An 18,093-nucleotide genomic window follows, 5' to 3' on the forward strand; every position below is an offset into this window, starting at 1 on the left:
CAAGATTATTGGTGCCAGGCTGCCTCTAACACAACAAACTCGACACCGGAGGTGTTTTAGAGTCTGTATGTACTGAGAAGAATTTACCGTTGCCCCTCGTTCCAGAATATCGGTCACATAAACTCGGTGAGCATCCCAAAACACAGTCAAAAGAAGTTTTTTGGCGGGTGGTTGTGTTTTGAACTTTTTTGCCTGAGGAGAAGACGGATGTTGATATTCAGTGCTCTGTCTTTTCTCTTCCGGGTTGTAACGATGGACCTGTGACTCGTCCCTCGTCACAATATTCGAAAGAAAGTCGTCTCCTTCATCACGGTAGTGCTGCAAAAGTTGTTCGCAGCATTCCAATCGACGCTGTTTGTTCTCGTTTGTGAGATGGCGTGGTACCCATCATGCACAGATTTTACGGTATCCCAATTGTTCAGTAATGAAGCCGACATGTTCCTTGGATATTCCAATATGGTTATATGCTTTTGAGTGATTCACTGGTCATTTTGAATCAAATCTTCGACGAGTTTGCGATGATTATCGTCTGTGGCAGTGATCGGACGTCCGCTGCGTGTTTCATCAACAATTATGGCTTTTCCAGGCTCGCAACCACGAAATTTTATTACCCATCGAATTACAGTGGACCTATCAACAGTATCGTCACCATAAACAGCCTTTAAATGACAGTGAATCTCAGTAGGAGTCACTTTTTCAGCAGTTAAAAATTTGATAACAGCACGCTGTTTAACTTGCATTGACATAGCACTAGAACATGTCTCCATACTTCCGCTTCTCGAAATACACTGGATGAATGCAACAATCTCAAACCTGCGCATGCGTATTGAGGGGGAATGTTACTTCCACATGCCACCTGGCACGCTTCTGAAGGTCATTTCGTTCACGCTCTAGAAGCATGTGTGCATTACTTTTCAGCCTACCTACGTAGTATAGGATATTTCCTGTATACTGGGTTCTTAGGTGGTAGGAGTTTCAAACAGCTTCTTTTCTTCAGTACGTTCTCTGGAAAGTTATGAATTACAGGGGCTCTAAAATTGTGAAATTTGTCTTTGTTTTGGGGTGCTTTGAGGTGTACCCCACCAACGCAAGAAACAGTTGGATGGCTCAGGTGTGAACACTATACATACAGAAAGTAGAAAACAAGAAAAAGCAGGTACTTTCAATTTTACTATATTTAAATAATTATTATTTAGGATTGTGCACGCTGTTGTACTGACGATGTTTAAGAACATGATTTTTTTCATCACTCCCATTGGACCTTACATTTAAACGTACAAAAACATGCAGCATGGCTGACAAATGTTGAAGCCCTTGAGATAAGAAATTACGCAGCCTAGAAAAGCCAGATGGCTTCTGCCTCTTCAGGCTTCTTGATATCATGACCAGTTTGAGATGAAATGTGTTGCTGAAGTATTGAATTTACTATTCATATATTTATTGCATATCCCCCTGTACTTAATGAGAACACGAGGTTTTAAGTCAGTTATTTACTGTTGATTCAGTAATATTAAATTGATATTGACATTGGAAATGAAAAATTTGCATTTGGATGTTCACCATCAAATTGCTCACCACCTAGCAACTGTGCGCAACATTATGTATAATAATTAACTCTCTTAACTGTTGAAGATACTACTAGCATAGTTAGTCCATGAGAAGCCGGAGAAGTAGAAGCACCAGTCTCCCCGGCATGAATGGAAAGTGAGAGACAGGACAGGATGAATGTAATATGACAGGATGAACAAACGCCATACCATGGAGCTGCTCAGGATGAGCACCCTTGAAGGAGGGGGGCAGATGTAGCGCTTTGAAGATGAAAGGGAAACACCATTAAGCTGTTTGGGATGATCAACCTTAAGAAGGGAGCAATGTGGTGTGCTGCCAAAAAGAACACGACATCCATTGATAGGCAACAGCTGCAATTAGAATGTATACTTCAGTGGAAATGCAGTACCAGCAGACCGTTGCATAGGAAACGCCCAAACAAGAAGTATGTTTACCCAGAAATGGAACAGTATCCATGGAAACAAATACTACGAGTGGATAAAACAGAAGCCTTGAACATGATGTTCAGTAGTCTGTCATTTTTGTGTGTTATAAAAGTCCAGCTTTGACGAGACCAGTCAGTTTCTTAGTGTAGCTCTGACCAGAGCAGAAGCATGCTTGCATCCAATGAAGACATACCAAGAAGACTTCACCAAGATCAGCGGTGCAAGTAATTGTGATAGTGAAGTTGTGAATAATTGTACTTGTGAGTGTAACAGAAATTGTCCAATAAATGTCTTAGCCAAATCTGAGACCCTCATGAATTCACTTGTCTCGTTACATAGGCAACATGGGACAATATATAGTCTAGGATTATGATGTTGAATTGGTGCTGTGGTTGTGAACAAGAAAATAAATCACTTTCTAGGTTATTAGAAGCTCATTTTCTTGCAACTTTCACATGTAAATGTTCTTCATTCTAATCTGGGTTTGATTACACAGAGTCAGATTTCTAGTGGCAGTATTGATGTGTAATCTCAGAAATACAAGATATGCTGGTACATGTCTTTGATTAGTTATGGGCATATACCTGGATTTTGCTTTTATGAGAGAGTCAGTAAATAGATGACAAATGGAAATAAAACTGCTGTAATGGATATAACAGGTTTTCTGTGCATATCACTAGGTAGTAGCACAGTCCAGCTTCATGACAGTTTACGTAGCAGGCATGCATGCTCATGTTCAGAGGCTGGTTTCAGTACTCAAAATGGTGACCATGCTTGAGGGTGTACCATCAAGAGCAGTATTATGTTGTGCCTTTCTTGTGGGCAAAATGACTTAATGCAAAGGGTATTCATAAAGAAATGTTTCCTGTTTACAGTGGGAAGTGTTTGTTGAATAAAGCGATTTACCACTGGGTGAAGAAATTTTCTGAAGGATGTTTGAAAGTCACAGATGATGCATGATGAGGTCACTCTGTTGAATTTGTGACAGAAGCAACTGTGCAGTGGGTGGAAGAGTTGATTTAGACTGACAGGAGGGTAATGATAGACAGTGTAGCAACTGCACATGGCGTAATGAATGATTATTTGAAGTTTGAGAAATTATCCTCATGGTGGGTGCCCAGAGAACTGAAGGATCGAGAAAAAATTAACTGAATGAGTCTGTCCTTGCGCCATCTCTTACAATATGCAGACGAAGAAAGTGTGCTTAACAGGATTGTTACTGGAGACAAATCGTGGGTGAATCGCTACCAACCCGAATCAAACAATTCTTCAGTACAATGGAAACATCCCAGTTCACCGTCAACAAAAAAGTTTAAGGTTACACTGTCAACTGGAAAGGTTATGCTCACTGTGTTTTGGGATTCTCATGGAGTACTGTTGGCCCATTTTCAGAAGTGTGGTGCAAATTGAATCATACTGTGAAGTTCTGTTGAAGCTTCAGGGTGAAATTTGTAGCAAACACCCAGTCCAGCTGGCAAGAGGGGTACTGCTTCATCATGACAGTGCCAGACCCCTCACAGCCCGAGCAACCCAGGAGAGAATTTAAGAACTACAGTGGGAAGATCTTGAACATTCGCCCTACAGCATGGACTTGGCCCCTAATGACTTCCACATGTTTTTTTTTCTTGGCACTACAGCCCCAGTGGGCCTAGGCCTACCTCCATGAACTTCTCTGTTCACTTTGGTTTTTCTAGATCTAAGACATATGGTAGGACTCCTTGGGCGGGTGATCAGCTCCTTCTTGACACAAACACAGAAAAACGCACACAAACATCATGCCCTGAGTGGGATTCGAACCATCAATCCCGGCTTCTGAGCGAGCGAGCACGCCTTAGACTGCTCGGCTACCGTGACCGGCTTCCACATGTTTGGTCCCCAAAAATCCACCATGGTGGCAAACATTTTGGTGATCATGAAGAGGTTAAAACGGAGGTGTGGAAGTGGCTGAGACAACAGTCAGATTTCTGTGCTACAGGTTTTGATGCACTGGTAAAGAGATGGGGAAAGTGTATGAATGTTGGTGGAGTATATGTTGAGAAATTAATGTTTATTTTAGGTTCTTCGCTGCTCCATATCTAGCCTCGTTCCGGACAGTGCAGAAAAGAGCCACGTAATAGGCACCATTGTTGTCTGGCGCTGTGTTTACCGGTGTTACTGGTAACGCTGTTGGGAGTTGTCTCTCGCAACCACTGTTTACCCGCGTTGCATAGCGACCAGTGTGCCGGGACTCGGCTTGCTTCGGCTCCGCTCGGCATGTCACTGCCGCCGCGGAGGGGGGGGGGGAGTGGTGTCCTGCATAGCGCGACATGTCACAATATATTCTGTGTTTTACATTTTATATCCATATGTGACCTGTTTACTGACTCCCTCATACTTTTACAGTTGTCTTTGGCCTGTAAGGAAACTCATAAATAATAAAAACCTGTTGACTTTTTGTGTTGATCATATTTTATTGTTATTTTTGTGTTTGTGGGTTCCATTATTTTAGTTGTTTCTCGACCTGATACTTATTGCATTTGTATGTGCTTGGTTCTGTAACTTATTATTTGTGTTGATAGTTGTTTGGAGGGCATAATGATGACATGAAATATATTGCTCTCATTGATGTTGCTGCCTCTCCTTCATCAGGTGGTGATGGACGGAGAAAGTCGCAGTCTGGGCACCCAGGCAAGAAACAGAAGTCCACCAGTACCATTGGGAGCCGAATTATGGCAGTTCCTTTCATCAGCCAAGTTGCAGGACAGGTTGTGGGACATGTTGCAGCCCAGGTGCCAGTTCCAGGTCCAGTCTCTGGTCAGATCTTGATGAATGCCCCGGTTACCAGCCACATTATGCCCCGTGTTCAGGGCTTGATCATGGGCCAAGGCCTGTCCTCTAATCAGACACCAATTAGGAGTCAGATATTTCCCACACATCAGATCCTGGTCAAAGGACAAGTTAAGCCAAGGGGCCCAATACTTGTTAAAGGCCATATTGGGCCCAGAGGTCAGATTCCATTCACATCTGCAGGGCCAATTCAAGTCACTGGCCAGATCTTGGGGCAAATATCAGGTCATGTCAAATCTGGTAATTATGTGCCAGGATTGAGCCAAGTTCCAGCCTCTACCAAGGATCAGGTGAAGACATTTGGACTTGTCAGTGGTCAAGTTATGGCTCATGAATTTATTTCAGTGGCTGTATTACCAGGATCTCAGTCTTCAGTAAAGATACTGCCAGAACCAGAATCTTCATTGGCTCTGTTACCAGAAACAGAATCTTCCAAGTCTGTGTTACCAGGGTCTCAATTTGAAGTACGAACACCAACTGGAGGTGAGTTACAGGGATTGAAATTTTTTTTTTAAAATAGCTTACATATTTTCTATCACATGCATGAGAATGAGAGTTTTTTGGGGGTTTCAAGATACAGTAGTTTTTGAAATTTTGTTGACTGTAAGTTGATATTACTTAACCATACTGCATTGTCCATTTGGAATATACAACTTACAGAATAAACAACCATAATATCTGTAATAGAATAGCTGATGAGAAACTGAAAGAACATTCATTATAGACATTGAATTAACTACATAACACAAACATGAAGACAACGTGGGGGGGGTTGCTTAGTACATCCCATATACAGATACATACAATTATAACTCCAGTCTGCATAATACCACAGAAATTTCCACATTGCTGCTATAAAATAAATAAAATCTTTAGCTCTCGTTTGTATTTTATCTTCTCATCCTCTAGTTTATTTTAATATTTTGTTTCACCACACGCAAGCAATGCATGGCACTGCTAAGAAAAACTGAATGAACTTCCTAGTTCCACACACATTTATACAGGTCTGTACATTCCTAAACAGTCTTGCAGGGTCATGGCCAACTTTGGTCTTCTCAGCCTTTGGAACCATGCATGGGGGGGGGATTGTGTTTCTTGAAGAGTGGCACGCAGAAATGCTGCAGCTAACTTGTGCATCCAGTCTGCACAACAGTATTTTTAGTACACAGAGATATTGGGTTTTCAGACTTTATCCATCGTCCTGGTTTTAAGATAACTAAGAAAAACACGATGTTTCGGAAACTGGATCTAGCTAGCCTCAATCACTGGACGTCCAGTGATTGAGGCTAGCTCTTTCTAAGGGACCCAACAGAATAGGTGTTTTCCCTCACCTGAGGACGGAAACAGATCCATCGTCAGAATCCCATAGTAAATATTTTTAATGCGGGAATTTTCAATATACATGTATCTTCACTTTCCGAATTAATCTTTCTGTTTCCCTCCATCTCCTCCTGTGTTCTGTTATTTTGCTATTTGACAATGCATTATCACAAAAGATTGTACGTAACGTAGAAAAGTGGATCCACATTTTCTGTGAAAGGGTATAAATAGCAATACAATTCATTAGGTTTCTGAACTTTGTTACCACCTGAAGATGACCTGTAAAGGTTGAAACATGTAGTGGATATGATTTTCAGTAAATATTAAGTACCAAAATAAGTTGTGTTGATGGACCCAAATAAAGCAAAATATAATTTTACCCATGACTGGCATACCAGTTTATGAGCGGTATGTAGAGATGATTGTCTGATTCTTCACTCACAAAAACTCTCAGAAGGTTAAAGTTATGTTACAACTGATGGTCAGTCAGGTAGTCTGTCTGGTGTCAAGCCGCCATTTGGGGCCCAAGAACACTTTTTATTACTTTCAACATTTTCAGGTTAGTTGATGTTAGGTGCCCTCTGTGATCGTCTGTCATTTGCAGCTGCCGCTGGCCCTTGCCACAGTGCAGTCATTCTTAGGTCCAAGTCCCATGGGACTCATGGCCATATATTACTGTCTCAGATTTTATAGTTCCTCAGCTTGGGCAGACCAGGTCCCTGTATTTATATCCCCCAGGAATAGGGTGGCCCAGTTATACCTCCAGGCACTGGGTTCCCTTTTCATCTCTCCCTACAACTTGCAGGGGTACAATGGAGGTATTTGAACCTGCCTTCATGCAGGGAAACTCACAGAAGGTGTTCTGGCCTTCTTTTAAACCCCTCATTATCCACAGTCATTGTTCACAGTTTGTACCAGTCAGTACTTACAATTAAAATGCTGTTGAAGTGTTCATTTCTAAAGGGTTCTGATGATGATTTATAAGGCTGAGGATTACTGAGTGTTTGGACTTAGTTTCTTCTCTGGTCTACAAAGAACACAGAATTTTAGAAGCTGGAACTGAGTCCATCTTCTGGTGAAGGAGTCAGGGGCGCTACTCTGTTTGATCTGTTAGAATATGCTTTTGGTATGAGATTGAGGTTAGCTCTGAAGAATGTTTTGGCATACTCTAGGGCAAGGGTTGAGGTTAGCTCTGAAGAATGTTTTGGCATACTCTAGGGCAAGGGTTGAGGTTAGCTCTGAAGAATGTTTTGGCATACTCTAGGGCAAGGGTATCCAAACTATGGCCCGTGGGCCACATGTGGCCCGCAATGTGATTTTATCCAGCCCGCGAAAGAATTGCACAGAAATGTGCCAATTGAACTAGTACTGGTAAATGTGATTCCGATCTTATTGACCTGACATATTATACTGCAGATTGATGGCTTAGCTGTGGAAAGGCTATTTCGCGCTTCTTGCAGCTCAGGAATGAAATTGATATATTTCTTACCAAGAAAAACAATCACGAACCACTTTTATCAGATACCAAGTGGTTTTGGAAATTAGCAGTTTTGCTGATCTGGTAAACCATATGAACCATTTGAATTTAAAGTTGCAGGGTGAAAATAACTTGGTCTGTGATTTATTTGCACTTATCAAGGCATTCAGAGCGAAGTTGATACTTCTGGAAAGCCAAATGAAAAATTGTAACTTTGTTCATATGCTATACTGTGCAGAGTTGCATAAAAGGATGGAACAGGATACAGGGAAGGAACTTGGTCAGATATTAACAGTATGAGAGTATACATAACAAATAACACTTTCCATTGAATTCACAGTGAGCGTTACACAAATACAACATTAAAAACATTTCAGCAAAAAATGTAATTTGATTTGTCTGAATGAGAGATCCATCAGCAGGGAGTGAGCAGAATTGTGGGCTTTCCCATCTTGTTCAAAATTTAAGATGGATAATGATGGAGGGGGGGGGGAGCTGTGAGGAATACATAGTAACAAAAGCTTCAGCATAAATGATTTGCTGTTTCAGACAGTTCAGGTACTTATAGCAGTGTATGTATTACACTGTGAAGTAAATAGTTTACAGATAACTCACAGAAATTTAAGTGTCACTTACAGTTGGAAAAACAGATATCATTGCCTTTTTAGCTAAAAACCCTGTTAAGAGCAAAATTTGCCCTGGTAAGAAAGTATTTAAATGTATAAATTCCTGAAGTGTCTGTGCTGAATTATAGCAGTGTTTCTCAGCCTTTGTGAGACTACAGCTTGGTAAATTCTTTTTATTAGACGAGGGTCCAGTATAATTGATGCCAGGTCCTGGTACTGGGCTGTGGTCTGGTGGTTGAGAAACACTGCTTTGTAGGGCCATCATATTGTCATGTGTTAGTTACTAGACATGGAGTTTAGTGGTAATTGGATTTATTGAACATTTACAACTCATATAACTACAAATGGTTATAACACTATCACTAATCTACACACATAAGATATCACTATAGCACATGTAAAGTCTCGTTCTGTCTTCACTGGTCATTGCTTGGTTACCACCTTCACTAGTTGTCGTTCAGTTGTGGTTGCTAACCATGGAGGTTCTTCATGGCCAAGCATGAGCTGCCACTGCTCACTTACAGCTTGTGAACTGCACTCACAAACTGCCAACCCTGGACTTCCAGGTCCTAGTTGCTTCTGGTCGTCACTCGCTACTGTGGCCAGGACTCAGCCAATTTTCCCCAGAGCCCCTTGCAATATAGCCACGAGATGGACAACATATAGAAGACACTGCTTCCAGCAGTTTTGCTATTGTCGCATTTGTATCCGTTGCCACAACACATTTTTATTGAGCTGTTCCATTACTCTAGTGTTTCAGCTGCCCTGTCACAATATGAAAGAAAATGTCATAGAATAAAAAATATATATGTATAAGTAACTGGAGCAATAAATCAAATTTAAAACCTTGATTAGTATAAAAACAGTAACATTTATACAAGTTTGGCAGCACCAGAAGTGAAGCCTGCATAATCAGAGAAACAGATGAAATTAAATTATCAGAATCAGAAATGAGATTTATAACAGGGACTGCTGGTTTTGCATTATTAGATCATAAATGAAATGGCCTTTACAGAAAAATGTACCAATCATTAAGATTTACATAGACTTAGCAGACTGATTGGAAAAAATATGTGAGATGAATGGGAAGAGTAGAATAAGAAAACAGATTATAGCATGGAAGCTCAGAGGGAATGCCACTGAAGATGTCCTGAAACTGTAACAAACCGCATTCCCTAATATCTGGTATGAAGACATTGGTAATACAATGTAGTTTATATTATTTTTCTTTTTGCATTCTCAGTAAATTTCACGTCAGCATGCAAGCAAGTTGCAGTGGCAGTTAGTGCTATAAATACCAACTATGTAGTAGTATTCAGAACTCAGAAAATGTGAAAATTACTGTATGTGATAGTTTATTCCATGGCTACATCATATTCATCTATCATGATAATCTGTGATTCTTTTGGGAGGGGATTGAAATTATTTTACTTTGTTTTGATTGCAATTGAAGAGCAAATATATGAAGAAATTAACAGTTTCTTGTAAAGGTGCAAACTATGATTATCAGTTCTGTCTTGGTGGCTGGAAAAATTTACTTGTATTAGCACGAAGCCTTCAGTTTGAACCAGCAAAATTTAGTTGACCGTTAATTATTGCTACTGTACTGAAGCCTATTTCTAAGACAGTGTAAATTATGTTTTTCCTTTGCCAACACAACTTATGTCCCTAGTTCTTTACTGTCAGTTATATACAGGATATTTGGACCTAATTGTCATGGAAACAAAGTATTATGCACGTGGCATGGAAGCTGGCGTAACGCTGCAAACATTTTCATGTAGTGTTCTACCAAATTATTTTCCTGTGTGATCAAGTCACCTTTGTGCATATGTATTTTGAGCAGCTCCATTCGATCCCACTTTTCTTCTCTTGAAGAGCAGTTATACTGTGTATGGCAGAAAGTGGACTTGAGTTCTTTGGTTGGCTGAGTCTCAGTGATGCACTTGAGTTTGACATAAATTTAATCAGATGTGTGTGAACCAAGCAACACTGATTGACATGTCTGTGATGCAGTGGGAATGATGTGTAAAAGAGATGGGGAATGTCTTACTGCAATGGCCTTCCCATCACACATTGCTGGATGCATAGGCAAAATATTTCACAAGAGCCTCTGCAAGCCTGTTCACTGAACAAATTTAGAATGAGTCCTTTCTCACTGAGCTGTGCATGGTGTTTTGCACGAGAGGCTACAATTATGTACTTACAGGCTTTAGTTGGGTTAGAAGTTAACACTCACAGATTAGGACCCAAGAAAATGGTTTGCTCTAGAAATGCTTCCCCACATTGATGAGGATGGGACCTGTCTCAACAGAATTTGCTGTTCTGATGAAGCAAAATTTTTAAAGGCTGCGCCTTAGCTCAAGCAGTTAGTCGCTGGCTTCCCACCGTGGTGGCCCGGGTTTGGTCAAGTGGGATTTGTGGTGGACAAAGTGGCGCTGGGGCGGGTTTTCTCTGAGTACTTCGGTTTTCCCTGCTGATGTTCATTCCACCAAATTCTCAATCATCATAATCACCTGGGACATAGGCCAATCAGTGGCCGTCATGCCAAGTGGACCTAGTTGGACTCCACCCCCCACTAAGCCAAAAACCAACATTTTTATGTGTGGAACATTTAGAAGGTATATATTGTCGCCAGACATTGTGTCCCCTCCAGGCACTCATCCCAGCACTCAGCAGGTAAGTAAAGCAGTGCTCCATGATTGAGGTAAAAAAAAAAAAGTAAAATGAAGCTATCCCTGTAACAGGCCGTGGAGGCCCATAGGGTTGTGAGATGTTGAGGTTCCCACATTTTCTAGACAATCAACTCATAAATTGTGGTAAGGTTGCCAGTCTTATGCGCCGACTGCCCTTTACCCCCAAGAATATTCCTAGTACTCATTCCTGTTAGAGGCTGAGTCGACCCCAGGGCAATAGTGCTGCTGGAAAGATTAGGTAAATTGACAAAATCTGCCTTATCGGGATTCAATCCCACCACCTTCTGGCTTCTAGCATAGTGCCTCGACCAACTACGCTACTGGGTGAGGTACATTGATTAAGCTTTTGTCAGACAGGTGTGTGATTTATCTGCAGAAGTCAGTCCACTTTGTACTGCGCGGATCACATCTCTTCAATTGAAACAAAACAAAGTAGGAAGGAGGTAATCACACACACATATGCATACTTATACACATAGAATGTGGTTTAACCCAGCACAGAAAGAACTTTGAGAGATACCAAATTACCTGAAAATGTGACTGGCTTAAGTCTGCTTTCGTTTTGCTTGCATGATTTTTTATTTTGTTAATGTTTGGGCCTTCGTGTATTTTAGATGCTTTTTCTGCTTTGCTCCTTTGTGCCATTTTAGCATTATTTTAGTCGATTGTTTGCATAAAGTGTTTGATATATGATTACTCTTCTGTTTCTTGAGCAGGTGTTTGCTGAATTTGTATTATAATTGTAATCCTTTGTATTAGGAACCAAATAATGTGAATTTAAAACATGTCCTGCTCTGTTCCTATTTTCCTCATAGTCTATTCCTCTGCCCATTGAATAAAAGGGAATTGTTACACAATAAAAAAACATGGATAAAATGAATTAAGGGGGGCGCAAGGTAGCGTAGTTGGTTGAGGCACTATGCTACAAGGTGGAAGGTCGCAGGATCAAATCCCGATGAGGTCATTGGATTTTTTCATTTCCCTAATCCTTCCAGCCGCACTTTGGCCCTGGGGTCGACTCAGCCTCTCACAGAAATGAGTGCCAGGAATATTCTTGGAATGTTCCTGGGGGTTAAAGGGTGGCCGATGCGAAAGGCTACAACCTTACCGCCATCTGTGAGCCGATTATCTAGAAAATATGGGAGCCTTGGCGTCTCACAACCCTATGGGCCTCCACGGCCTGTTAGGGATGCCTTTACTTTTAAAATGAATTATGACATCTTATTTTTTTTGTGACTGTTGGAATTAATTTGATGTGAGATATGCTTCAAAGGAATCAGATTTTGTATTAATAACTTTTAAATCTTTGAAAATATCAATTTCCTAATCTTGAAATTTATTATTGAACGGAGTTTGGAAATGAGAGCTTTTTAAAAGTATAAACCATCATCAGTTTTTTCATTTTATTCACATTTCATGTTGTCTTCACCACTGCCACTTCTTCTTGTGCAAATTGAATCTCCTGAACAGTTCCATATGTATCATTTCATATAAGCAGATACTGTTCTTGGTTGTAATTGTGCAGGTGGAGGAACACAATTTTCTTTCACAATATATTATTTTGTATGAACACTGAAAATGTATGCTTGTTTGAAACATATTTTTATGGAGTTTCTGTGGAGTGATGTGCATGAATGGATGTTATGATAATATGTGTGGGGAACATGATGATGTTACTGTTGCAGATGTCAAAATGCAGTTAGCAGTGTCCAAATCTGGTGCGCCTCATTCTAGAGCTGGTCAGGTCTTCACATCACCATCCCGAAATTCAGGACCTGTTACTGGAAATCAGCCCATTGCGTGTTCTCCATCAAAATCTGTGGGTTACCTGGATGAATATGTCAGATTTATGCAGACTAATAAGAAGAGTCGAACATATTACAAAAGGCGTGAGTTACTAGACAGTGGTGAAAATAAGGATAACCTTGCAGGTGGCAAACAGGAAACCACAATTAGTAATGAAGACACTGGGCAAAGGGAAACCATCAAGATGGAGGATGTCGGCAAGAATTCTGTAGTTGAATTTGGCAGTCACGTTGCAAAAGGTACTTATGTTTCAAACCAGGGCTCAGCTGTGAAATCTCTTGGGAATTCACAAACATGCAGTTCTCTAAGTAGTATTCAGAATTCTGCAGTGGCTGCTGAGAGCTTAGATAGACATAGCATAGTAGAACTGAAACATTACATTGTTAAAACTGATAAGACTGAAAACGATGAGAGTGAATGTGAACAGTCTGTGAAGATGAAGATTGGAAGTAGGGAAAATGGAGCTGAAGGAATTAAAACTGAAAAAATTGAAGCTGAAATGATGGGAACTGAAAAGATTGAAACTGAAACAGTTTCTGTTTCTGTGACCAATACAGTAGCAACAATGATGACAACACCTACATTTGTTTCTGGAGTAGAATGTGACAGATTGAATAGAATGCAGATTCCTGTGACAGGTTTGGCATCAGCTTCAGGTTTGTCAGAAATAGAATCACATAAGAAAGTGATAAATGCAGTAGATGGGTTGTTAGAATTGAAGAAGCAGGGTGTTGGTACATCTGCTGGAATTCAAGATGCAGATTCTCATTCCCTGCAGGAGACAATGGCAGCTCTGCACAAATGTAGAGAAGTCAGTGTGACTCCAGTCTCTAGCCTTCACAAACCAAAGCTGAGTTATGATGTGAAGCTGGACACAGGTCAGATTTCCACCCACCTTTCAGACAACAAAGTGTCTAATAGTCCAGCAGTGCCAACTGCAAGCACGAGCAGTACCGTTTCTGAACACACCGCTAATGTATTTAAGGCAGAAATTCCTTGCACAAGTTCAAAAATGGAAAAGTCAAAATGTGAACCTAAACCTCAGACTGAGTTTCGGATCCAGATAAACCGCAAGAATGAAGTGTACTTATGTAACACTGAGACAGGTGAAATAAAGCCCTTACACAGAGTGAAACCTGCTAAAAAGAGCTGTCGGCCCAACCAAAGGGCCACTTATGAACTTGATCAACCTAGCAATGTCTCCACAAATTCAAAGAGTATGTCCTTGGGGCCACCTCTCCATTCAGTGCAAGTTGCTGCATCTGAACAAGATACACTCCGTGAGATGACAAACACAGGTGTGAAATCAGAAGAGTCCCAGCAGTTTACAAAGACTTCCCATGTTGATGTTTCAGTTTCAGGAATGTCTGGTACTTCATCTTATATTCCAAAGCCAAGTTCATCCCGGTTGGTATCAAAACCTGACAATATTACATTCCCACACAAACCCGTTACTTCGTCTGTTTCAAAACTGAGCCAGTCTGAGTTGGTGGTGAAGCCCAGCCAGATGAATAAACCAAACATGTTCGCCACTCCTCCCCATGTTTCCAAGGTAGTAATAACAAGGAAGCCTACATCAGCTCTGCCATTGTCCATTAAAGAGCAGAGCACAGCAATTGTGACAACAAATCGGAAGCCAAACCGAAGAAAGCCAAAGTACATCATACATAATGCACATGGCAAGATGTCTCGTTATACTACTGAACTGCAAGAGGCTCTGGAATCTTGTGTTGAAAGCATGTTGGCAACAGACAGAGATGATAATTCTGTCACACTGTTTGGACATGATAATACTTCTGACAAGTCTCTCCCAGGTCTCCAAAAGGGGAACATTCCAACATCTGATGTGACCAGTAGCAACAACAAGCCACAAATGACTCAGCCGGACAAGCATTGTCCATCACTTGGACATGAGGTGATATTGGAGAAGACAACTGATACCACACCACCATCACTTGAAGTATCTCCTCCTTTGCTTGAGCCAGCCATTTCTCACCAGTTGACTTCCAGTGGCGAGGAGGGAAGTAGCCAGCCTCCTCAGTTAACACCAGAGAATAATACAAGTATTAAGACTGCCAGCACTGCACACATCACTGCAAAGAACCGAAAATGTAAGTTTTGTTAACCTTAATCAGCTGGAGTTAAATCCCCTGCTTCTATAGCCCTGTCAACTGGTTACAGACTTGGTGGTAATAGGTTTCATATTGTTAAGCCTGCTGGTGGCAGCTGAATCAGTGCATGCACTGGCACAGTTGTGCAGTGTACTTATGATAAAGGTTATTTGATTCAGACGTGAATGTGACAATATATTTCTAAGATGAGATGTTTATTTATACATATCATACCTAGAGACCTTGTAGGGTTATATCATAACTCAGTGAATTTGATTTGTTTCATTCTGGTCCGTCACACTAACAGTATTACAAATGATGAAACAGTTCTGTCCAGTGTGACTGTTGAAGCTTTTACTGCTTCACTTTTTAGCACCCTAACATGTTTCGGTCCCTACAGACCATCATCGGAGGGAACATCAATACTTTTAGAAACTACTATTACATTGGGTGTTTTGATTTTTAAAATACATAAATAAACGATGGGGTACCCAAGAGAAACCGAACTAATTTTTTTGTGGGCAGAGCTTTTGTAGTACCGTGTTTTGCCGCTATGAGCGCATAGAGCTAACATTCCTGAGTTGATAAGCCGACTGCCGTTGCTTCAGAAGGTAAGGACTAGTTTCGGCAGAGTTTATAGTGACAACTGTTTTGTGTGATCGTCGTTTTTGCAATGGCTGATTTTCGTGAACAGCGTGCGGCAGTGAAATTCTGCTTTTTGCTCGAGAAAAGTGGAACAGAAACTCTTGAAATGTTAAAAACGGCATACAAGGATGATGCTATGGGGAAAACTTAAGTGTTTGAGTGGTTTTCCCGTTTAAAAAATAGTGAAATGTCAATTGATGACAAACCTCGTTCTGGTCGTCCTTCCACGGCCCGAACACATGAAAATGTTGAAAAAATTCATGAAATCATCAAGGAAGATCGACGACGGACAGTTTGCGGTGGAAGCGGCCAGATTTGTGGCAGTCGGGTGACTGGTTTTTCCATCATGACAATGCCCCTGCTCTCACAGCCCTGTCTGTATGACAGTTCTTGACCAAAAATGGTATGACCCCTGTTCCTCACCCTCCATACTCACCCGACTTTGCCCCGTGCGACTTTTTCTTGTTTCCTCAAATGAAAAGAGACATGAAAGGAAAGCATTTTGCTCATGTTACTGAGGTGAAGGAAAAAACGATGGAGGCGCTGTCAAGCATCTCAAAAGATGAATTTAGACAATGTTTTGAAAAATGGAATAAAAGACTAGACAAGTGTATTAGTGTAAGTGGAGAGTACTTTGAAGGGGATTGAAGGTTTGTGCTTAAAATTTGAATAAATAAGTTTAAAAAAAAATAAGTTTGGTTTCTTTTGGGTGCCCCCTCGTACAATATTTGTAATATACACTTTATACAAAATCCAAATTTCTTACAACTACAGCAATTGTCCTCGATGCATTAAAGTTCTTTAAAAAAAATTTTGTTATTTAAGTTAAAATTCTTTAACCGAATTGGTTTGTGTCCTTTGCCCTTTCGTTTTTCTTGATGGGGCCGAACTTGTGCTGCCTGTCTTTCTTGGGAAGGTAGTTCTGCAATAATCATGGAAATGATTGAGAAAGCCATAAAAGGAGGCATCATGAATGTAAAAGAAGATTTCCATATATATCGTTTTAATAAGGTCAATAAATTAATAGAAGAACAAAAACACACAAAGGACAGTAATAACCAATGTAACATGTTTGACCTCATAATGCAACATCGGAACACATCCACATTAACATCACAAACTCAGGAAGTATAAATTGCATGACACAGTACATACTAGAACAGTAAAAACAACACCGCACGCTACGAACAAACATAGGACGACAACAAGGTAGGATGAAAAACAACAAACTCCTTAGATTTATATGGGTGTAAATGTCATCTCTCACATTAATGGAGTAACATACATTGAGGGTGTTTGAGATCAAGGTGCTGAGGACAATAGGATGCTGCAGAGAACTACATAATAAGGAGATTCATAATATGTACTCTGCACAGAATTTTTGTAGGAAGATCAGATTATGGTGGATGTTATGGTTGGGGCATGTAGCATGCATGGGAAAGAAGAGGAATGCATGTAAAGTTTTTGTACATGATCTGAAAGAAAGAGACTGCTTGGAATATGTAGGACTTAATGGAAGGATATTCAAGCAGACCATAAAGAAATAGGATGGGAGCATGTGGACTGGATTTATCGGACTGATCATAGGGACCAGTTGCTAGTTCTAGTGAACCTGATACCTTTGGATTACTTAAGATAAAGAGAATTTCTTCTCGAGCTGAACAAATATTAGCTGCTTGAGAAGGACTCTGCTCCATGGAGTAATTATTTGGTTGTTGTATTACATTATATGTATTATGCAGTATACAGGGTGTCCCAGGAGGAATGGACCAAACTTTGGTAGGGTGTTCCTTATGTTAAAGTATGCTGATATAGCCCAAAACACCTATGTCCAAAGTTGAACGGTTACGGAGATAATGGCCAGAGAAGTGTCAAACTTTGACCGGCGTTGCACACTTGTTGATTACAAAATACATATTAAAACTGGCAGGGATATGTGGATTCTGTAAGGTTAATAATGTACGTAACATCAAACTAACTTGTGAGTGACATGAAGCCATAAAATTGAAGTACAAAAAACTCACTTGCCATGTCATAATTGTCCTTAGGGTTTCCAAGCACTATACATGACACATGAATGGCAAGCGCTGATGTAACGTACTGACTGCGCGTTCTGATAAAGCCAACTACATAAGCCCAGCTAGGGTGTATCACCGCACTCAAGGACAAACACAGATAAGGCCTCTCAGCTGAGAGGTACAGTGCGTGGACCTGCCAGAAGACCACACTTTTCTTGGGCCATTATCTCCGAAACCGTTCAACTTTGGACATAGGTGTTTTGGGTTATATCGGCATACTTTAACATAAGGAACACCCTCCCGAAGTTTGGTCCATTCCTCCTGGGACACCCTGTATATATGACATGTGCTGCAGTTACCTTTAAGTTTTTTCTCCTGCCTCCCATGTCACAGAGCAAGCCCTTGAAATTCTGACTGTGGTACATTACTGCTTTTTCAATTTTTTATGACAGATGAGGCTTGCATTGATCTTAGTGGAGGTGTAAAGAAGCAGTACAGTAGTTTCTAGGCTGAATAATATCCTGAAAAGTTACACTGAGGAAGACTGAGTCACTCTGTAGTGTACTGTTGCCGACTG

The 18,093-nt window shown here is 40.7% G+C and overlaps 1 protein-coding gene across 1 annotated transcript in view; it reads left to right on the forward strand.

Annotated features, from left to right (window-relative positions):
• LOC111862537 (lysine-specific demethylase 4C) overlaps positions 1–18,093 on the forward strand; it is a gene marked incomplete at its 5' end in the record, with an annotated part of 116,017 nt that overhangs the window by 47,211 nt on the left and 50,713 nt on the right. Inside the window, 2 exon segments of the mRNA XM_023848023.2 lie at positions 4,623–5,303; positions 12,622–14,853. Coding sequence (XP_023703791.1) covers positions 4,623–5,303; positions 12,622–14,853 — 2,913 coding nt within the window.

The sequence above is a fragment of the Cryptotermes secundus genome, unplaced genomic scaffold (genome assembly GCF_002891405.2).
Source record: "Cryptotermes secundus unplaced genomic scaffold, Csec_1.0 scaffold1236, whole genome shotgun sequence".
Taxonomy (NCBI): Eukaryota; Metazoa; Arthropoda; class Insecta; order Blattodea; family Kalotermitidae; genus Cryptotermes; species Cryptotermes secundus.